At 39.5% G+C, this 22,618-nt stretch overlaps 1 protein-coding gene across 2 annotated transcripts in view; it reads right to left on the bottom strand.

Annotated features, from left to right (window-relative positions):
• Nucleotides 1-20,131, bottom strand: part of hace1 (HECT domain and ankyrin repeat containing E3 ubiquitin protein ligase 1) — a 72,172-nt gene extending 52,041 nt beyond the window's left edge. Inside the window, exons 1-6 of one of the 2 annotated variants that reach the window (XM_052024490.1) lie at nt 19,806-20,131; nt 15,865-15,919; nt 14,848-14,937; nt 13,826-13,930; nt 4,900-4,975; nt 943-1,074 (exon numbers count right to left, since the gene is read on the bottom strand). In XM_052024490.1, coding sequence (XP_051880450.1) covers nt 943-1,074; nt 4,900-4,975; nt 13,826-13,930; nt 14,848-14,937; nt 15,865-15,919; nt 19,806-19,896 — 549 coding nt within the window. In that variant the 5' untranslated portion in view covers nt 19,897-20,131. The remainder of the gene's footprint in view (nt 1-942; nt 1,075-4,899; nt 4,976-13,825; nt 13,931-14,847; nt 14,938-15,864; nt 15,920-19,805) is intronic. The other variant, XM_052024489.1, reaches the window with a different exon arrangement.
• Between the last annotated feature and the right edge of the window lie 2,487 nt (nt 20,132-22,618).

The raw sequence follows: 22,618 nt of genomic DNA, 5'->3' as shown, positions 1-22,618 counted from the left end.
TATTTTTTCACCCAGAGGTAGTTGCAATCTGGAATGCACTGCCTAAGTGGGTAGTGGGGGCAGCTAGTCTCACAACATTTAAGTAGTATCCAGATGGGCATATGAATCAAAGACATTGAAGGCTATAGTTCAACTGCTGGTATTTTGGATTTATGTAGATTAGTACTTGATGGTTGGCTTGGAAATGGCTGGCAAAAGATCCTGTATGACTGTGCTGTAGCTGAGAGTGAAGACAGCCGATATCAGACAGCGATTTCGGATCTATCCGCCAGCTGAGTTCTTGATTGACTCAATTTCCTGGAAGGTCAACTGCTGTGCTGGGCATGCTATGTTGACGCCGGAAGCGTGGCGACACTTGCGGGCTGCCCCCCAGAACACACTACGCAAAAAATGCATTTCACTGTGTGTTTCCATGTACATGTGACTAATAAAGATATCTGATCTTATCGGTGTCCTCACTCAAGATCACCAATTCACCTTTCACCATGCACATTCTAGTTGGTGCAATAGTGCTGTTACAGGACAAAAAGACCTATACCACAGCATATATTACAGAGGAGTGAAGTGACAAAGAGCAGAGCACGTCAGGTGGACTGATAATGAAATGTCACAATTATCGTGAACACCGAAGAAATTGTAAAATATAAAAGGCAAAAATAACAAGAGCATAGCAGAATGTACAGAAGTTTTCCCACAGAAATTCATAACATATTCAAGCCAATCTGATAAGTTAAATTACTAGTTATTGTATCTCTAGACATCTGATTTAGGAATAAATGCAGTGCATTAAAAAGTACACAGAAATATTGAAACTTAATTTTAGAACAACATTATGCTGTCCATCCAGATATTTAAAAAACAATGCATTTGAGCTCGACTGTTGCAAAAGCAACTCAAAACACATCAAATTAATTCTTGTTCTTTTAAGGCATTTGTACTCACCGTCTTGTGCCCATTCTGACAAGCCACATGTAAAGCAGTCTGGCCCATCGCATCTTCAACATCCACATTACTAACGTGCTGCACTAGGTCATGAAGAAGCTCAGTGCGCCCATTAACAGCCAGCCAATGAATCTGCAGCAAACAAGTTTTTCTTCTAATTCTGGTAATTGCAGTCATTAGTTGCAAAGTACATCTTCTTTGGCAATTATTAAATACATCATGATGCTACCTCCCAGGATTGGAACTATAAGACTGGAGAGGAATAGCAAATGTCCCTGCATTATCACGATCTCCTGTTGCTTCACTGGACTGAGCAGAGAGCGCTATAAACTACTTCCACTATACTTTAAGTGCCAAATCAAGGTTGATGCCATGTATTTAAAATATTATTTATTTCATACTTACTAACACGTCATTTACATAAAGCTGCAAATTAAACTTTGAGCTAACAATGGGAGTACAGTTACAACAGTGTTACCAGTTACAACAATGGCAGTATAGATTATTAGAAATTATGGATCAAACTAGAATATTTTCAGCACGCATCTCTGGACTGCTGAAATTAACATGCATTTAGATAAGTACTAAAGGTACTGCAAGGCCCACTGAGCAAAGGCTCATCAAATCTCAGCATCAATGGCAAATTAAAATGGAAAAACTTGAATCCTCTCCATTCACTTATTGTCGAGATCTCCCTCAAGTCTCCGAACACCCTCCTCACAGCCCACATGGCATCTTGCTTTAAAATCAACAACAAACTTGAACATTACACTTGATCCCCTCATCCAATCATTGATAGAGACTGTGAAAACCAAGCACACCAGCACCAATACTTCCAGCACCCCACCCATCACATAATCCTGAATCAAAAATGAACCCCTTATTTCCTGAATGATTACCAATCCCCAATCCATGTCAAATCTGTTTTAATAATCATGTGGCCTTCTGCAAGTCAAAAACACATCAACTGGTTCACATCCATATTTTCTGGTTTCATCCTCAAAAAAATGTTTTAAAATTGTCAACAATTTCCCTTCCACGAACCTATGTCAAATGTGTCCAAACATGTTTTCCAAGCTCAATGTTAACACTTCTTATGACAGATTCCAACACATTCCTGACCATTGATATCAGGCCAACTCATTTTCCTCTCTGCCTCTGAAACAGTGGGCCACATTTGCTACATTCCAATCTGGGGAGCCATTTAGGAATCGTTGGAATTTTGGAAGATGACAATGCATACGCCATCTCCACAGCCACTCCTTTGAAATGCCAGGATGCAGATCATCAGGTCTTGGGGATTATTGTCTCTCATTATCACTACTTTCTCCAAGATGTTTTCTTTCAAAAAAAAACCAAATTTCTTCAAACTCCTCATGTAAATCCAACCTGTAGTTCTCCACCACTTCCAGGTTGGTGTCTGTCTTTTCCATAACAGACAAATTGTTGTTTAATTCTGAAGCTTTCCTAATCCTCATGCTTACTACTTTAGCTATTAAAAGCCTTTATCTTTTAACTTTTCTGGATAGTCATGGCTGCACTATTTTTCCATGTTCTTTTTTACCTCCATGGGATGGACATGACTCGTGCACTATATATTAATTCTTTAAAAGTTAGCTACTGCTAATCTATTGTCAGACCTTTTAGTCTCCCAATCTACTGAAGCCAACAGCTGCCTATGCCTTTGTAGCTTGCTTTTCAGATTTAAGAACCAGGTTTCAGATTGAACTGAATCGCCTATATTCTTTACGTAAAAATTTTATCATGTAATGATCACTGTTCCCAAAGGCACCTTAAATACTGGATCATCTATTAACTGCCATTATCTGCAATATTTGGCTTCATCAGAAATGAAAATTTTTAATAGCTATACAAGTTGGATAGACAGGTTTTTCCAGATTAATTCCTGGTATCCAGTTAAAATGAAAAGCTGCCCTTCAACAATTTTCCTCTGTAGCTGATTTGAGTTCACTCAATGGACGAGATGAGAACTTTGGATTTTCAAATTCTCAGAGGTCCTTGGAAATGGCCAATATCAGCATCATAGAACAGCACAGCACAGGAACAGGCCCTTCAGCCCACAATCCTGGTGCCAACCATGATGCCAATCTAAAGTAATCATTTGTGCCAGCACAAGGTCCACACCCCTCCATTCCCTACCTCTTCATGTCTCTGCCTAAATGTTTCTTGAGCATTGCTATTGTACCTGTTTTTAACACTTCTGGCAGCACATTCCAGGTACCTCCAACACTTAAACCTGCGGCGTAAACTCCCTTAAACTTTCCCCACTCACCTTAACCCTATACCCTCCGGTATTTGACATTTCCATCCTGGGAAAAATACTGTCCAGCAACCCTATAAGTGATTAGAACTGAAATGTTCAAGCCTGTTCTCTCTCATTTTTCCCCCAAGGAAGTAGGAGGCTTCATTCCTTTTTTTAAAAAAATAATTTATTCACTGAAGTTACTGCTGCAGATTATTTAAAGAAAGCCAGCAAACAATGCAGTTTTTCGAAATAAAGCAGAAATTGCCAGAGGATATTAAACAGAGTTAATGTTTTTTTCTCTCTGCATAGATCCTGACTGAACTGTTCAGTATCTCCAGCATTTTACCTTTATTTCAAAATTTACAGCATAGCATTAACAGAAAGGGTCAATAAAGGAAATGAGGTGGACATGATATGGACTTCCAAAAAGAATAAAATTGCAGCAAGATGGATAGACAAATGGTCAAGTAACAGAAAACAATAGGGAAAAACTGTTTCTCAGAATAGAGAGAAGACATTTGGATTTGGGTGTCTGGAGCACAATATCCAAGTGTGTGGAGGATGCAAAACTTGGAGGCACAGTGAACTGTGAGGAAGACAGTAACAGGCTCCACAGAAACAGACAGACCAGTGGACAGGGAGGATAGGGGACAAATGAAATTTAAGGCTGAGAAATGTGAAATGTTACATTTTAGTAGGACAAGAAAGAAGAGGCAATACACATTAAAGAGCACAATCTAGATGTGGTACAAAAATAGAACGATCTGGGGGACACATGTATTTAATTAAAACTGTAGTACAAGCTGATCAAGTGATTGAAGCAGAATATAGGATCCTGGGCTTTATGAAAAAGAGTACAAGAGTAAGGAAGTCATAATGAACACTTTACACATTGGTTCAGCCACAAATGGAGTATTGTATCCTGCTCTGAAAGATGTGACTGCTTTTACAGGAGTAAAATCTCAGAGATGATGTTATGTGGAAAGACTAGAGAAGCCAAAGTTGTTTTCTTTGGAGATTCTGAGGAGATCTGACAAGTTATTTAAAATCATGAACATTTACACAGGTTAAATAGAAATTGTTCCCATTGGAGGGGTCAAGGATTAGAGGACACACAATGAGGATGATTGACAACAGGACCAAGTGAAAGGAAAAGAAAATAAACAGCATTGGGTGGCTGGAACGTATTGCCAAGGAGAGTAGTGAAGACAGATATTGTGTTTATAAGGGAGCTGAATAAGTATCTAAAAGGAAAGTTTGTAGGCTCCAGGGAGAGGGCATTGTAGTGGGTCCAGCTAGATTACTCTTACATAGAGTAGGTACAGACTGATCGGTCTCCTTCCACATTGCAACCATTCTGTGGTTGAAGAGATCTCACTTCAAAACTGACTTGTTCTACTGGAAAATACCAAATAACAGGCAAGATTCCAAATCACACAAAAGTTAACCATATCATAGGTTAACCTACTTGGACTGTTTCATACTAAAATAAAATCTTACAACAGTCACTATACTTGTATATAAAAAAATCCCTTTACCTGTCAAGTGCCTTCAATATCCTCAGATCACGAAAGGCAGTTTATTAATATGTTAATCCACATATTAATTAGAAAGGCAGCAAAACACTTGCATTGTAGTTTGCTGTTTACATGGGCAACATTCAAAGGAAAAATACAAGATTCCAAACTTACTGCAGTCAGCCCTTCGTTGTTGCAGATGTTCACATCAGCAGTGTACTCCAGTAGTTTTCCCATACACTTTTTCTGCCTGCAAACAGAACACATCCCTTGACAACAATACCTATTATCAAACATATCTATTGGGGTAAAATAAAAGCACACAACTTGAAAGGGGCTCATTCACTTCTACATACAGTGATGCTTTACCCTTCTGTCTCTTCCATGAATGCATTATTAGCAATGTCGGAGTCTGTTGGTGGCGCTCGATGGACTAAGTCACAACTTGGCTTTGGTCCAGGCACTTTTCAATCTATTATTTACCACCCTTTAATAAGTCTTTTGCAATACTGGCACAAGTTTAATCTTGATTTTTAACTGTGAAAATGACCACCAGATCTAAAGCCTCTGCTAATGGTAAAGGTAGTGGAGACCAACCTACTTTGGAAGCTATTTCTAATCCAGACAGAAAGTTTGATCGGAGCTTTGCCGAATTGAAGTCTATTTTAAAGGACTTGGAAGAAAAGCAAAATATTCTTATCCAGGAGAATGCCAAACAAAGGCAATTAATTGCTGAACTCGACCAAGCTGGTAAAGAGAGAGATGCCAAACTCCACTCGCTTAAAAAAGTCTTAATTACGACCAAGCAAAACCTGGAAAAGCAACAACAGGATCATTGACCTGGAAGGACGCAGCAGGAGGAAAAATTTAAGGATCATCAATTTTCCAGAAAATACCGAGACTGGTAACCCTACAGAATTCTTCTCTAATCTTTTGGTTGATGTTTTTGGTTCCGAAATGTTCCCTCTTCAGCCCATTTTGGATAGGGCTCACAGAGCATTAAGATCTAAACCTGCTCCAGATCAAAAACCTCGGCCAGTAATACTGAGATTCCATTTTGTCAGCGTCAAGGAGCTCCTGACTCGAACCGCTCGTAGACGTGGAATGATTCAATTTAAACAATGGAAGTTTCGAATAGTTGAAGATTACACCCCAGAAGTTATGAAAGAAAGGCTGACCTACAAACCAATTATGGCTCATCTTTATCAAAGCAATTATCATCCTGCATTATTATTCCCAGCAAGGCTGCGAATTACACTGCCTGATAAATCTCGTAAATGGTTTAAATCTATTCAAGAAGCCGAGAATTTTCTTTTGAAATAGCTTTTAATTTTAGAAGCTAAGAAATTGCAGAAGAGACACAGTGTTTTTCCTTTGATTTACTACCTACTTGTTTTATTATCTAATTAATTTTTAGATTTAAACCTCTTTTTTCTTCTTTTAATATTTTTAATGTTTTGTTTTAATAACAATTAAGAATTTAACAAAATGACTGATCGTTTGCTTTCTTTTTCGAAATAATTATTAAACCGTATTTTTTAACTCTCGACTGTTAGCGCCCTTTGGCTCTGTTTCAATCTCACAACTATGTTGTGAGTTTGTTATCTCTGTTTGTATTATGTTGTTCATTTTTAGACAAAACATGGGTGGTTTATATATTTTTTCAATTTGGACTACTGCCACAGATAGAACAGGGATTAGTTCAATTAGAGGGTAGCTTACTGGCTGCCTATTGGCCAGTTTTTGGGCTGTTGGGGAGGGGGGTGGGTTGTTTTTATGTTTTTTCTCTTCTGGGCTAAACTACAAATTTTTCTAAATTGTCGTCACATCCGTTTCCTCTTTGAATATTTTTTTTACTTCTTCCTGTTGGTAAGACCCAGAAATATCAAGATGAACCCTTTACATACCATATTTTTTTTAATCTGTTAAAATGGATAAGACTGTTAATTTTATTTCATGGAATGTTAATGGCTTAAATAATCCACTTAAACCTAAGAAGATTTTTTAAAGTTTTTCACAGATTAAATGCTCAGATTATTTTTGTTCAGGAGACTCACATCAGGCAGAAAGATAATCAACGTTTTTTTTAAGATTTTGGAGGGGTCAACAGTTCCATTCGAATTCACAAGCAAAGGTGAAAGGAATTTCTATTTTTATAGACTCCTCAATTTCGTTTGTTCATCATGAGACAATATCAGACCCAAATGGTAGATTTTTATTAATTACTGGTCTGCTTCATAATAAAAAAAGTTGTTATGGTTAATGTTTATGCACCCAATGTAGATCACCCTGAATTTTTTAAACATCTATTTGCATTTTTTCCTAATTTAAATGAATACACTCCGATTATGGGTGGAGATTTTAACTGTTGTCTAAACCTTCCATGCATAGATCTGTGTCAAATCCTGCACTTCCAAACAAATCCGCTGTCTTTATTAATTCCTTTTTAGTTTGAATCTGGAATTTTAGATGTTTGGAGATTCTACACCCATTTGATAAAGAATTTTCATTCTTTTCTCATGTTTACCATAACTACTCGAGGATTGATTTTTTTTTATTGATGCTAGATTAGCTCCACTTACTATGAACTGCAAATACGATGCAATTGCCATTTCTGATCATGCACCATTGACTTTATCAATTAAATTACCAGATGTATCCTTTGATGTCACACAACGGCGATTTAACCCTTCTCTATTACAAGACTCAGATTTCGTCCAATTTATCAAAGAACAGATTTCATTTTTCTTTTTAACTAATTTTACTGAAAAAATTTCCAGTGGGATAATATGGGATACTTTTAAAGCATATATCCGTGGTCAAATTATTTCATATTCTGCTGGTTTGAAAAAAACGAACTAATAATGAAATATGTATATTGGTTGACAAGATTAAAGAAATCGATAAAAAATATTCTGATACTCCGAATCTGGAGCTTTTTAAAAAGAGAACAGAACTCCATAACAAACATAGTTATTATTAACATCTTCAATTGAAAATCTACTCTTAAAAACAAAAGTCAATTTTATATACATGGTGACAAATCCGGTAAATTATTGGCCAACCAATTGAAAGCTACTTTATCTAAACATCAGATTAATAAAATTCATAAATCAGATGATACCTACATGATAGATCCTGTTCAAATCAACAAATCCCTTTCAAGAATTTTATTCTTCTTTATACCAATCAGAATCCCTGAGGATCTCATTTAATGTATGAATTTTTAAGAGATCTGAAGATTCCCCAACTACCTTTAAATGAACGCTCTACATTAGATGCTCCATTTTTGGAGGAAGAAAATAAGAAAGTAATATTTTCAATGAACTCGGGTAAAAGCACCCAGCCCTGACGGATATACAGCTGAATTTTTTAAATCCTTTTCTGATATCCTTGCTCCCTGGTTAGCAAAATTTTTAAGATGCCCTATCAGTGGGTAAACTACCACAAGTCTTTCTATGAAGCAACTATTCTTTAATTCTTAAAAAAGGATAAATGATCCACTGATTGTGCATCTATAGACCTATTTCTTTATTAAATGTAGATTGCAAAAATATTTTCCAAACTATTGGCCTTTAGACTGGAAAAGGTTCTCCCACAAATTATCTCCGAAGACCAGACAGGATTTATTCAGACATCGTTAGTTTACATTTTAATATTAGGAGATTAAGAATATTATATATACCCCTTCATCCCAAATTCCAGAATGTGTGTTTCCCTAGATGCTGAAAAGGCGTTTGACAGAGTCGAATACACTTCAAAAATTTAATTTTAGCCCTAAATTTATATCTGCGATTAAAATGATTTATTATACACCTATGGCTTCAATACTTTCTAATAATCAAAGATCTCCTTTGTTTAGGCTTTTTCAGGTACTAGACAAGGTTGCCCCTTAAGCCCTTTATTATTTGATATTGCTTTAGAACCCTTGGCTATTGCATTTCGGGTATGTGGCATTACTCTCGGACAGATGATTCATAAGATATCTCTCTACGCAGATGACCTGTTATTTTATATTTCTAATCCGGACGAATCTATCCCCGCAGTACTATCACTACTAGATCAGTTTAGTGTTTTTTCTGGCTATAGATTAAATCTTAATAAGAGCAAACTTTTTCCATTGAATATGCAAACCCCAATTTATAGCCAATTACCTTTTAGATTGGTAACTGACTATTTTATGTATTTAGGTGTTAAAATTACTAAGAAACATAAGGACTTATTTAAAGCTAATCTATTTCCTTTAATTGACCATGTTAAACAATTATTTACTAAGTGGTCTCCACTGTCTTTATCATTGGTAGGCCGAATTAATGCGATTAAGATGAATATTTTACCAAAATTTTTATATTTATTTCAAGCGATTCCAACTTTTGTCCCGAAATCTTTTTTTTGACACTATTGATTCTAAAATTCTTTCATATATTTGGCAGAATAAAAACCCAAGGTTAAGTAAGAAATATTTACAAAAACTAAAAAAGGATGGTGGTTTGGCCTTGCCTAACTTTAGATTATATTATAGGGCAATTAATATCAGATATTTAATTTTTTGGATACAAGATTCTGATGTAATTCAATGCCCCAAATGGGTATGCCTTGAGCACCAATCAGTTCTTGAATTTTCATTAGTTTCTATTTTAGGTGCTTCACTCCCTTTTGCACTTACCAAATTAAGTAAACATACGACTAACCCAATTGTTAAACATACAATACAAATATGGTTTCAATTTCGTAAATTTTTTGGATTGAATAAATTTAATTTGTCAAGTCCCATTCAGTCTAATTTTTTCTTCATCCATCCAGAGCTGACTCAACTTTTTCCATATGGAAAAGGAAGGGAATAGTATGTTTTCGTGATTTATTCATTGATAACTGTTTTTCATCTTTTGAACAATTGTCTAATAAATATAATTTGCCTAGAGCACACTTTTTTCGATATTTGCAGATTAGAAATTTTTTTAAAACTACTATACCCTCTTTTCCGACACCTTACAAAATTGAAACTACGGAAAAAATTTTAGGTCTTAATCCTTATCAGAAGGGCTTGATAGCAATAATTTATGATTTAATTATGAAAATACATCTAGAATCATTAGACAAAATTAAGAATGAATGGGAAAGTGAACTCCAGATATCTATACCTATAGAGACTTGGAAGAAAATTCTTTATTTAGTTAATACATCTTCAATGTGTGCCAGACACTCGCTGATACAGTTTAAGGTAGTCCACAGGACCCATATGTCCAAAGATAAGTTAGCTCGTTTTTATAACCATATAAATCCTAGATGTGATAGATGTAAACTGAATGTGGCTTCTTTGACACATATGTTTTGGTCCTGTCCTCTTCTGGAAAAATATTGGAAAGACATTTTTAACATTATTTCAAACGTATTGAAGATTGATTTACAAACTCACCCTATCAGTGCAATTTTTGGATTACCGAGGATAGAGTCTGGCCATTTATCTGCTTCCGCTAACTGTATGATTGCTTTTGTTACATTAATGGCCAAACGATCCATTTTGCTTAAATGGAAGGATCCAATACCCCCTACTACTTTTCAATGGTTTTCTCAAACTATATCATGTTTAAACAGAAAAAAATTAGGAGTGGTACTGTCGATCCTTCGCTTAAATTTGAAGATATTTGGAGTCCATTTATTCAATATTTTCACATGATCTAGATCCCCTTTCAATAACTTCCCAACTTGGAGGAACGGAGTTGACGACATAATATTGGTCTGTTTCTACTGAGAAATTTTAGCCCAGTTTTTTTTCTTTTTTTTTGTTGTTTGTTTTTTTTTGAAATTTTTTTTGTTTAGTTTATATTGTTTACAATTTTTCTTATTGATTCGGGGTTTTTTTAATTTATATAATAATTTTTTTTAATATTATATTCATTTACTAAGAGATCGTTGGATCTACAGATTTTTTTTTATATTTTATTGTTCTTTATGATTATCTATGCTATGATTGTTATCCTGATCTCTTTGTATTACATGTATAAATATTGGTGCTATATATCAATCTGTATTAATTTGAAACCTAATAAAAAGATTGAAAAAGAAAGCAATGTCTGCCCAAGCTTAAAGGACAAAATTGTCGTCTATCTTAATAGCAAGAATCCAATGCCATCATCTTGGCCTTTTGCCAGCATGACATGCAACTAATCTCAGTTCCAATTTATGAGGCTTCTATCTTAGGCAGCTGGGAAATGGAAACCTGGAAGGTCTGGTGTACACTTAGCCTTCTTTTCACAAAAGTCGCAAGTTTCCATTCTTCACATATTGCAACTCAACCCATTGCGAATGCTCACACACTAGCTCAAATAATTTCTTCATCGTGATCAAGCCCCACAGGATCCATTTAATTTAAAATGTTCAGACAAAAGCTCAACCACCTGTAATGTTAACTGTGTCTCACTCAAAAGTGTGCTACCTGGCCCAAGTAGATCCAGCTGTTTCAGTTTACATTTTAAAATGTCACCTCATTTGCAAATGTTTGTCCCAACCTTATCAATGATCTCTAGCTATATACAACTGCCAATCCACCAATACCAACTTCACCCCCTCCCCCAGCCCCAACCTACCTGCTCTATTGATGGTGCTGCCTCACTCCTCTAAATTTCTATAATTAACTGTTTTTACCTTGTAATCCAACCCAGTTTATTTCAAAACAGTAAATTTATTTATTTGACAATGGTTTAGCCCAAGCCTATAACATTGCTGTTTTCCTTCTTCCTATTAAGTATCTAAATGTTATTTTATTTCATGGTATTTAGTGACTTTCCACACAGAATTTTTTTTACTGTTAAACAATTAGCTGCTTCACCAAAATATCTATTCCATCACTAACCACACAACCTCTCTACTGCATCAATAGTACAAAATGAAAGCCTGCTGCGGCAGGATTGCACCAAGTCACGATGATGTATGAACAACAACCAGAAAAGTACCTATCACAAACTTCGCGATTACATTGGAAACTAAAAATCCCAGTGTCTGAAAATAGTGGAAGATGCCAAAACTTAGTGCAATGCTCTGCTTTAGCTAGTTCAAATTATAAGAATTGCATGACTGTTTGAAAAATATTTGATAATCAGTTAACATTTGAAGCATTATACATGGTTATTGCCATATAAGAATTATTCCTCCAAACTCCTATGGGTGCTGTGACCACACAGCGATTAAGTACGAGATCAGTAACCAAATCACTTGGGCTATCAATCCAGAGTCAGGAGATCAAATACCATGGCAGCGAAGAATTTCAATTCAATTAATAACCTGAACTACAAAATTACCAAACTGTCATAAAACTAATATTCCTCACTAATAGCCTTAAAGCAAGGAAATCCACTATCCTTACATGGTTGGTCGATGTGTGGACCCAGACTTGAATTGCCAGCTTATGCAACTTTTTTTTTACTGTTTTCATCTTCAGCTGTTTCATCAATGACCTTCCTTCTAACACAAGGTCAGAACTTAAGAATGTTCACTGATAATTGGTCAATGCACAATTCCAGTAGCGACTCCTCAGCAAAAGCAGCCGCCAAGACCCAGACAACATTTAGGCATGGGCTGATAGGTGGCAACTAACATTCATGCCACAGAAGTGCCAGGTAATGACCATCTGCAACGAAAGTCTAACCACCTATTATATAGAACATAACAGCACAGTACAGTACAGGCCCTTCAGCCCACAATGTTGTGCCGACCTTTTAATCTACTCTAAGATCAATCTAACCATTCCCTCCCACATACCCCTCCATTTTTTATCATCATATGCCTATCTAAGAGTCTCTTAAATGTCCCTAATGTATCTGCCTCTACCAGCACCCCTGGCAGCACATTCCACGCACCCACGACTATGTAAAAAAAAACTTACCTCTGATATTTCCCCCTGTACTTTCCTCCAATCACCTTAAAATTACACCCCCTCCTGTTAGCCATTTCCACCCTGGAAAAAGGACTCTGGCTGTCCACTCGATCTATGCCTCTTATCGTCTCGTACACCTCTATCAGCTCACCTCTCATCCTCCTTTGCTCCAAAGAGAAAAGCCCGAGCTCACTCAACCTATCCTCATAAGACATGCTCTCCAATCTAGGTAGCATCCTGGTAAATCACCTCTGCACCCTTTCTAAAGCTTTCACATCCTTCCTATAGTGAGGCAACCACAACTGAACAAAATATTCTATGTGTGGTCTAAGCAGGGTTTTCATTACCTCATGGCTCTTGAACTCAGTCCCCCAACTAATGAAGGCCAACACACCATACACCTTCTTAACAACCCTATCAACTTAAGTAGCAACTATTCTTAACATTCTATCGCCTTACCATCATCGAAACACTCCATCAATGAGAATCTCATCTGGACTAGCCACAAATACTATGGCCACAAGGGCAGATCAGAGGCCAGTTACCCCAGTTGTGAGTGACTTGCTCCTCATCCCAAGCAACGCACAAATTACGCAAGCAGTAGAATACTCCCCACTTGTCTGGTTGAGTGTAGCTCTAACAACGGTCAAGAATCTCAATACCATCCTGGACAAATCAGCCTGTTTCATTGGTATTCAATCCATCATAGTAAACATTCATTCCCTCCACCACTGACACACTGCAACTGCTGTGCATTATCTATAAAAATGTACTGCACTCTACTTCAACAAACTTCTCAAATCTGCAACTTCTATTGCCAAGGGCAGTGGCACTCCACCTCCTACAGGTTCCCCTCCAACTCTTACACTATTCTGACATTTTGCCATTCTTTCACTGTCAGTGGATATAAATCCCACACAACAATTCATAGAAGTACCTCCACTGGAAGGACAAGGGTAGTTCTAGAAGATGGTTCATCTTCAGCTTCTCAAGGGATAGACACATAAATACCTTGCTGGTGACATTCAGATCTCTGAAAAATAATAAATCTAAAATCCATTGCCACATTACTGGCAGATTTTGATTGCTTAGCCAATTGTGAATACATACTTCTACTTTAAAAGATCTGAATCTTTCATTATCTTCCAAATAAACTCAATGTAAGGTTACCATGTGGAAAAAAAATACAAATATCTTTAAAGATCTTAAAAGCCTCAGCATACTCACCCATTCCGAGCTGCTAAGTGAAGAGGTGTGCATCCAGAAATGTCCTGATAGTTTGGATTTGCTCCTTTCTTCAGAAGCAGAATAAGACATTCAACAGAGCCACAACTGTACCAGGCATAAAAAAAAAGTCATTATTAGGCATGATGACATTTTAATTTTATCACTAAGATTTTTATTAAAGTAGTTCATAATGCTAATTTTCAGATTTCCAGATTTAGTTGAAATTATGTTTTTAAGTGCATGGAATGTTAAAAAGCTTGTTCTTTTAACCAACAAGTAATCTTCCAGGGTAGAACAATGATACTTGCAGCATACAATGTCTTGAAACCTTGGTTTAAGAACTGTGAGCAAGCTCAATTAAGAGATCAGTTTAGCCTTGGGGAGAAGACAGTCATTATGGGTGGAGAGACAAAAACATACAGGAGGATGTTTTTAAAAATAAAATGACTGCAGTTCCCATTCCTGCCAACAATTAACACCAGAAGATGCACAATGGAAATCAACCATCTTGTCCTCCAACTGAACAGCCTATTGAAACCTAAAATCTCACATGAAGAATAACTATTTGAGCAAGGTTATGGAGGTTGTAAGGATTGCATGCCAACAGTGAGTACCCAAAGAAGGAAAAATACTGGAAGGAAAGTCACAATGATACTTTCAATTTTATGGTCTTAATAAATGAGAGTTAAGCAGAATGTATCACAACATTCCTGCACTTTCCCACTATCTTCACTTAAAATACCCATTAATAACCCAGGCACACAGAGGAAGCCAGATAATTCTCCAGGAAAAATGGTTTGGAGTGTGCCGAGTCCAACTTTGGCAACTTTTATTCCAACGAAGATTGCGAATACTTATGGAAAAGATTGATTTGAACCAACTCAAGTGTCCAGCCTCTTTTTCGAGCCCATCTCTACTTCTATTTCCAACTGGGAAACACATCTAATGGAATATAAAGTGAAGTTTGCAATGAAGCAATAACAACATAAATCATACAAACAGCAAACTCTCTAGAATCTTACTTTGCAGCAATATGCAACAGGCTTCTCTTGACACGACCAAAAGCATAATTGACATCAAACTTTGAATTTGTCAACAACTCTGAAACAGATCTTAAAAAGAAACCATATATTACACACAGTAAATAGTTTCAATGATTATAGACACAGTTCTAATATAAGATTTCCATATTAACAGCAATTAAAACAATCATTTTTAACCTTTTCTGTAATTCCTTCACCTTTACAAATAATAAACAATACTGTTTAAATTAGTGACAACACACAAAAAGCTGGAGGAACTCAATGGGTCAGGGAGCATCTGTGGAGGGAAATGGACAGTTGTCATTTCAGGTCAAGACCCTTCATCTGGACTGCTTAAATTAGTGACAGTTTTCTTTGCTCAATTAAATAAGAGAGTGAATGATTGCAAGTGGAGTTATAAATGGCCAAGAATTATCCTAAAAGGATTTCAACTTAAACCAAAATCAGGGAGAAAAATGCTTAACTGGCTGCGATACAATATCACAACACACCTTTGCAACTAGCCCATGAGCTATACCGTCTGAAACACTTGGATTAATTTTAGCCTTCCACATACTCAGTGAGTGAAATAAAAGTTATTCAGATTTGTCAATTTTACTTCTGGCCATAAATACAGGATTCTCTTCAAAAAATAAACGAGATAGTTTGCCAGGACAGACCAGAAAGTCATTTACATCGCATTTGCTTGCACCACATCTGATGTGGATGCTCCACAATACACAAAAGGCACATTTGAGAAAAGCAATCTTCCAATGGCATTACCAGGACAATTACCATAACAACAAATCTAAATAAAAACATTAACTGGCCCTCATGTGAAAATGAAATTGATTAACAATAGAAGGTCCAATTACTTCTATCTTCATAAAACGTATAAACCTGTGATACCCTTGATGGTATCAAAATTTCATTCCATTAGAATACTATCACCACACAATTTCCCTTTCCATTTAGTCTCAAATAATTGAGTTAAATTAGACTACAAACAAGGCTCACCTGTGCTGATCAGCCATTACCATGGGCATCAACGTATAAACTGCAGTTTCATTATCTACAAGAACAAAATACATGTTTTGTTATTTCCGCTAAAACAAACACTGCTACATAACAAGTCATTATGTCAAATGCTCATTTCCTCAGATTATGAAGTCAAAGAATATTCTTCAGTCTCCAAACTTCATTTGGATTCAATAAGGTTCCCAATTTTTGTTCAGTGTGGAACTGGAATCTAATCAGCTAAACTGTAGAGATGAACGAGCCCAAGTCTCTTTGCAAGCAGAGAAATGCATTCAATTTTCCATTTCAATTACAACGGCACTAGTGTACATTATCAGAATATGGACCCAAGAGCATTTGCTGGGACAGAACAAGTAATGCCCAAACTGCATTGACTCATACCATTCCTGATTTAGGAGTCCTTCATACCTGAAGAAATGTATGAATTATATGCCTCAGGAAACCAAAGCACAATTAAGGGAATAACCTGATTTTAAAACTTCACATCATGACCACCAATCCCCACAGCAAAGCTTTCTCCATCTGCCCCCCAAAGTCATACCTTTCTCGTGAGTACAACGCAAAGTTCAAAAGCTGGACCTGAAAGATGGTAAAGCAAGGATTGACTGTCCTTGTTCAGCAAGCCGACCGAAACGTATGTGGTCAGCATCTTTCCACAATAGTAGGCATCAGATATGTAACACAGCTCCATTTCACTGACTTGGGTACAGAAGCAATTTTGGAGCCTACTACTTAGTCCACTTCTTCTGTCATTTCCCCACAGGAAACTCCTCAGTCACTCATTCCCAAAGTCTGCATGCATCACCAATGCTTTCATGAAGCAGTTTCTGCCTGACTTCAGATATTTTTCTGCAGCCGTCTCAATGTCAAGGGCGCCAAGCCTCCTACTTGCCACTTTGCCATTTTGAACAAGTTTGCGATGGTGTTATTTTAGACAATGAATTTACATTTCAACATTAATCTTGCAAGAGAATGTGTGATTTTGGTGTATTTTGATATTTCAGTTTATGTAGCCAGTGAGAAAACTACCATTCAGGGCTGTGTTTCAATTTTTATATGGGTCACAATTGTGCAGGTGGAAGAGGCTGATCTGTGATTTCTTTACATTTAATTGAAGTTGATTAGTATTAGAGCAAATGTTATAGCATCACAGATTGGGGCAAAGTCTACAACTAACTCTGCCCTCCCCGATTATCAGTATGCATAAAGCTAGCTGTGTTTGCTTGGTTATTCATATAACTGTTAAACAGTGGGCTGCCAATACACCATCAGGATAGGCCATTGCATTGCAGGCACCAACAGCTGCATTTCCCTCTGGATTCTTCAAGTGGCAGTTTTCCTCAAGTGTTTGGATCATTCGTGCCACATATGTTCCAGTCAATGACCATCTCCAAGCCTAACTGCCTAGTTTTGGTATTTAATGTCATCACCATCATCCAGTTCCCCACCATCAATATTCTGGGGATCACCAATGACCAGAAGTTTAACTCAACCAACCACAACAACCATTGCTACAAGAATATATCAATGACCCACCTCCAGACACCCCAAGGCCATTTCACCATCTCCAAGGTACAGATATGAGCATAATGGCGCATGGATGAGTGCAGAGCCAATGACTCTCAAGGATCTCAACAGCATGGAGGACAAACGAGCTCCTTTGAATGGCACCTCATGAATCACCCTAAACATTCGTTTCTTCCAACACCACTGCCGTATGTACTATTGACAAAATGCACTGCAGTTATTTGCCCAGTTGACTCCAACAGTGCCTCCCAAACCCGCAACTTCTACCATTAAGGACTAGGACTGCAAGTACATGGGAACACCACCACCTCCAGGTTCCCCTCCAAACTGTACATCACCACAACGAGGAAATATATCACCGGTCCTTCATCATCAAAAGATCTAAAGCCTAGATCTTTTGGATGAGTATACAACTGCCGACCCAAGAGCAATGCTAAATACTTGAGTTACTTAAAATGCAAAACTGCCCAAAAGGTGAACAACATACCAGACTGATTGACAACTTGGATTTCAATTTGTTGCTTTGCTTAGAATATGCCAAAATAACTCAACAGAACAGGCTGTAGAATGTAATGTATCTGACACTGCTTTTTGTAGATAAAAGAGTTTGGTGTCAAGATGAAACGAGTTCATCTCTCAGTTTACTTTCAAAAGGTATTTTTTGGTATATTCAAGTAGAAATGAGTATACTAAAAAATTACAGTGACCATTTAAATATAATCGGTCTCACAATTTAGTGCATATATTCAAACAAAGTCACTCACTGCATTATGACCTACAATTAGGAAATTTCAGGTACATGATTTCTTTTACAAATCACACCATATGCAAGTATGTTCCTTTTCTAAAGTAAACTCACCTCAAGCTCTGAATTGCATTGGGACAGTGACAGAACTTCAAAACATGCAACCTATATCTCCTATTACAACACTCATTGTTGATACATAATGCTCTGGGGGATCAAGTCGCATTCATAGCGCCTTCATACTATTTTCAAGATGAATACAATGGCAGTGAAAGTTACGTCTATTCCCTTTCACCAAGAAGGCAGAAACTTTTCCCCATCGGCAGAGATGTCAAAGACTTGAGGTGAGTAAGTGGTTCACTGCGGATGTGAGGAAGAATTTTTTTCATCCCGAGTGCAGCTACAGTATGAAATGCATTGCCTGAGAAGGTGGTACAGGCAGGTACCCTCAACGGTTAAGGACCATCTGGATGAGCAATTGAATCGCAGAGACCAAGATCAAGTGCTAGTAAATGCAATTAGTATAGATGGGTAACTTGATGGTCAAGAAATGTAGTGGGCTAAAGGACCTGTTTCTGTGCTCTATGACTCTATATTAACTTTCCAGTGGTTGCATCTGTCTGGATTAATCAACCATCAATGTGGATTTAAATTTGTTATCAAAGAATAAACAAGAGAAACATCGCAGGCACAGAATGAGGATAAGGCTAATAAAATTGTTGCACCTCCTTCCCCTTCTCCTGCCACCGAGGATCCCTGCCTTCTTCGCCTCGCCACAGGGGGACCCTCTCTTCGCCCCACCCCTTCCCCTCGTCCCACTCCCAAGGATCCCATTCACCCCTTCTCACCCCCCAACACAGGGGGCAACCCAATATCCCCCTATCCCCATTCCACCCCAGGGTCAGACCCTCTTTCCTCCTCCCCCCTCCCAGGGGTCCACCTGCTTCCCATTCCCACCCAGCCCCGGGGGTCGTCCCCTTCACCCACCCCCAGGGGTCCTCCCACTTCCCCAAACCCCGGGGGGTCTTCGCAATTCCTCTCCCCCAGAGGTCCACCCACTTCCCCATGCCCCCGACCCACCCCTGGGGGTCCTCCCAGGTCCCCGGGGGTGCTCCCACTTGCCCTCCCCAGCCCCACCTTCCCCCAGGGGTCCCCCTCACTCCTCCTCCTCTGCCCTCGGGGGCCCTCCCCACTTCCCGTCCCCATCCCCCCGGGGGGGTCTCCCCCATGTCCCCTCCCCCCATTTCACGGGGTTCTCCCCCACTTCCCCTCCACCCCATTCCCCAGGAGTCTTTACCCACCCATTCCCTGCGGATCCTCCCCCACTTCCCTTCCCTCCCATTCCCGGGGGGGGGGGGGTCCTTCCTTCCCTCCCCCCTCCCATTCCCCGGGGGGGGGTCCTTCCTCCCCCCCCTCCCATTCCCCGTGGGGGGGTCCTTCCTCCCCCCCCTCCCATTCCCCGTGGGGGGGGTCCTTCCTCCCCCCCCTCCCATTCCCCGTGGGGGGGGTCCTTCCTCCCCCCCTCCCATTCCCCGTGGGGGGGGGTCCTTCCTCCCCCCCCCATTCCCCGGGGGGGGGGGTTCTTCCTCCCGGGGGTCCTATCCCCCTCCACCCCCCCCTGCTCTCACAGCCCCCTTCCCCCCCGTACCTTCGGGAAGCTCCACGGTCCGAGCCCGCCTCAAGGAGCGGGTCAGCCGGCTCAGCTGCACGTTCAGCTGCTCCATCGCCCGCTCCATCATCTGCAATGGCAGCCAGTGGAAGAGAGCAAGACCCGGCCTCCCGACTCCTGCCCTCGACTCAGGGTCGCCCACTGCCCCGCATCGCCCGGCTCCCGTTCAAACCACACGCAAAGCTCAGGCCGTTGGTGCCGCCGCCGTCGCTGCGCTTCGAACCCTCCGCGCATGCGATTGGGTGCGGCGGGTGTGCACCGCACTGAATTCTGGGCATTGTAGTCTGTTGTGGTTTCCCATGTGTGATGCTAGTGGGAGTTTGCTAAAAGTCATTAATCCCAGCCCTTGACTCTTGAACTCCCAAGATGTTCAGTCCTTTATGTTTGATTTGAGATTTGCAGTCTCAACCGTGCAATTTCTATGTACTACGTCCAACCCCATATGCTCAACATCATCAAGACACCCAACTCCTGCCACTCTGTAAATTTAAGCTCTGCTGCCCCCAACTATGCACGTAGCGTCATTCATCCACCAATACAGTTTCCTGGACAGCAAAACCGGAAAACGTCCATCCATTTGTTCAAATCCTTTGATAGCCATGCCTTTCACAATCTCCAAGCTCTCAAACACTCCTACAACCCAATAAGATTTCTGCACTCTGCCAAGGCCACCAGATCCTTCCAGTGATGTGGTGACCAGAACTGCATAAAGTACTCCAAATTTAGTTTAACCAAAGTTTTATGGAGCTGCAACATGACTTGCCAACAGCAGAAGATATTTACAACTAGGAATTTAAAGTTTTCAACCGTCTCCACCTCAGCACCATTGATATAGACAGGGGTATGTGCTCCACCCTGCTTCCTGAAGTCAATGAACAGCTCTTTTGTTTTTCTGACCATGAGGGAAAGGTTATTGTCTTGACACCATGCCACTAGTCTCTCTATCTCCGTCTCCCTTCTGTACTCCGTCTTGTCATTACTTGAGATCCAGCCCACTGTAGTGGCATCATCTGTGAACTTGTAGATGAAGTTAGAGCAGAATCTGGCCACAGTCATGATGCATAGGGAGTACAGCAGGGGGCTGAGGGCACAGACTTCTGGGGCACCAGTATTGAGGATAATTGTGAAGGAGGTGTTGCTGCCTATCCTTACCGATTGCGGTTTGTTGGTCAGGAAGTCCTTGAGGTCACTCAAGGCCTTTGTCCTTGAGTGGACCTACCCTCTTCCTAACTACCCTCTAACTCCTAATACATGTAAAAAAATGCCTTTGTATTCTCCTGAATCCTACTTGCCAAGGACCCTTTTAGCCCTTCTAATTCTTTGCTTCTTGGCTGCTTCCTTTATATTCTTCAAGGACCTTGTATGATTTCGGCTTCTGAAGCATTACATATGCTTCTTTTTTTTCCCTTTTTGACTAAATTTATGTAGAACATAGAACAGTACAGCACAGGACTGGCCTACAATGCTGTGCCAAACTAATTAAACCAATGACTCCTAATTAATCTAATCCCTCTTCCCTGCACATCGACCTTATCGCTCCCTTCTCTGCATATTCATGTGCCTATCTAAGAGTCTCTCAAATGCTCCAATGCCATCTGCCTCTACCACTACCCCTGGCAGTCCATTCCGGGCCCCCATCACTCTCTGGTAAAAAAAAACTTACCTCACACAATTGCTTTGTACTTTCCCCCTCTCACCTTAAATACATGTACTCTGGCATTAGACATTTCAATTCTGGGAAAAAGATACAGCACGGTAGTGTAGCGGTTAGCGTAACGCCTTACAGCGCCAGCGACCCAGGTTCAATTCCGGCCACTGTCTGTAAGGAGTTTGTACGTTCTCCCCATGTCTGCGTGGGTTTCCTCCACGTGCTCCGGTTTCCTCCCACATTCCAAAGACGTACAGGTTAAGAAATTGTGGGCATGCTATGTTGGCGCTGGAAGCGTGGTGACACTTGTGGGCTGCCCCCAGAACACTATGCAAAAAGATGTATTTCACTGTTTGTTTCAATGTACATGTGACTAATAAAGATATCTTGTCTTATTTTATCTTATACTGGCTGTGTACTCTATCTATGCCTTGGATAATTTTATAAACTTCTATCAAATCTCCCCTCAGCCTCCCCTGCTCTGAAGAAAACAGCCCCAGCTTGTCCAACCTCTCATCATAGCACATGTCCTCCAAACCAGACAAAATCCTTGTAAACCTCCTCAGCATCCTCTCCAAAGCCTCCACATCCTTCCTGTAGTGAGGTGACCAGAACTGAATGTAATATTCAAAATGTGGCCTAACCAGAGTTTTATGAAGCTGTAACATAACTTCCTGTCTCTTGAACTCAGTGCCTCAACTAATGAAGGCAAACATGCCATACACCTTCTTTACCACCCTATCAACCTGTGTGGCCACTTTTGGGGAGTCATGTACCTCTCCATTAGTTTCCCTACCACTGACGTAAGACTCACTGATCTATAATTTCCAGGATTATCCCTATTTCCCTTCTTGAACAAAGTAACAATATTAGCTAATTGCCAGTCCTTCAGCACCACACCTATGGCTAGCAAAGATACAAAGATCTTGCTCAAGGCCCCAGCAATCTCATCTCTCACCTCTCAAATAACCTGGGGAATATCCCATCAGGCCCTGGGGACTTATCCACCTTAATGTTTTGCAAGAGACCTCACACTACCACTTTCCTAATCTCAGAAGGCCCTAGCATTTTAGCATGCTCCACTCTGATCTCACTATCCTCTACATCCTTCTCCTCAGTAAATATCGATACAAAGTACTCATTT

The sequence above is a fragment of the Pristis pectinata genome, chromosome 10 (assembly GCF_009764475.1).
Source record: "Pristis pectinata isolate sPriPec2 chromosome 10, sPriPec2.1.pri, whole genome shotgun sequence".
In the NCBI taxonomy this organism is placed as follows: Eukaryota; Metazoa; Chordata; class Chondrichthyes; order Rhinopristiformes; family Pristidae; genus Pristis; species Pristis pectinata.
This window is presented reverse-complemented; position numbering and strand designations above follow the sequence as displayed.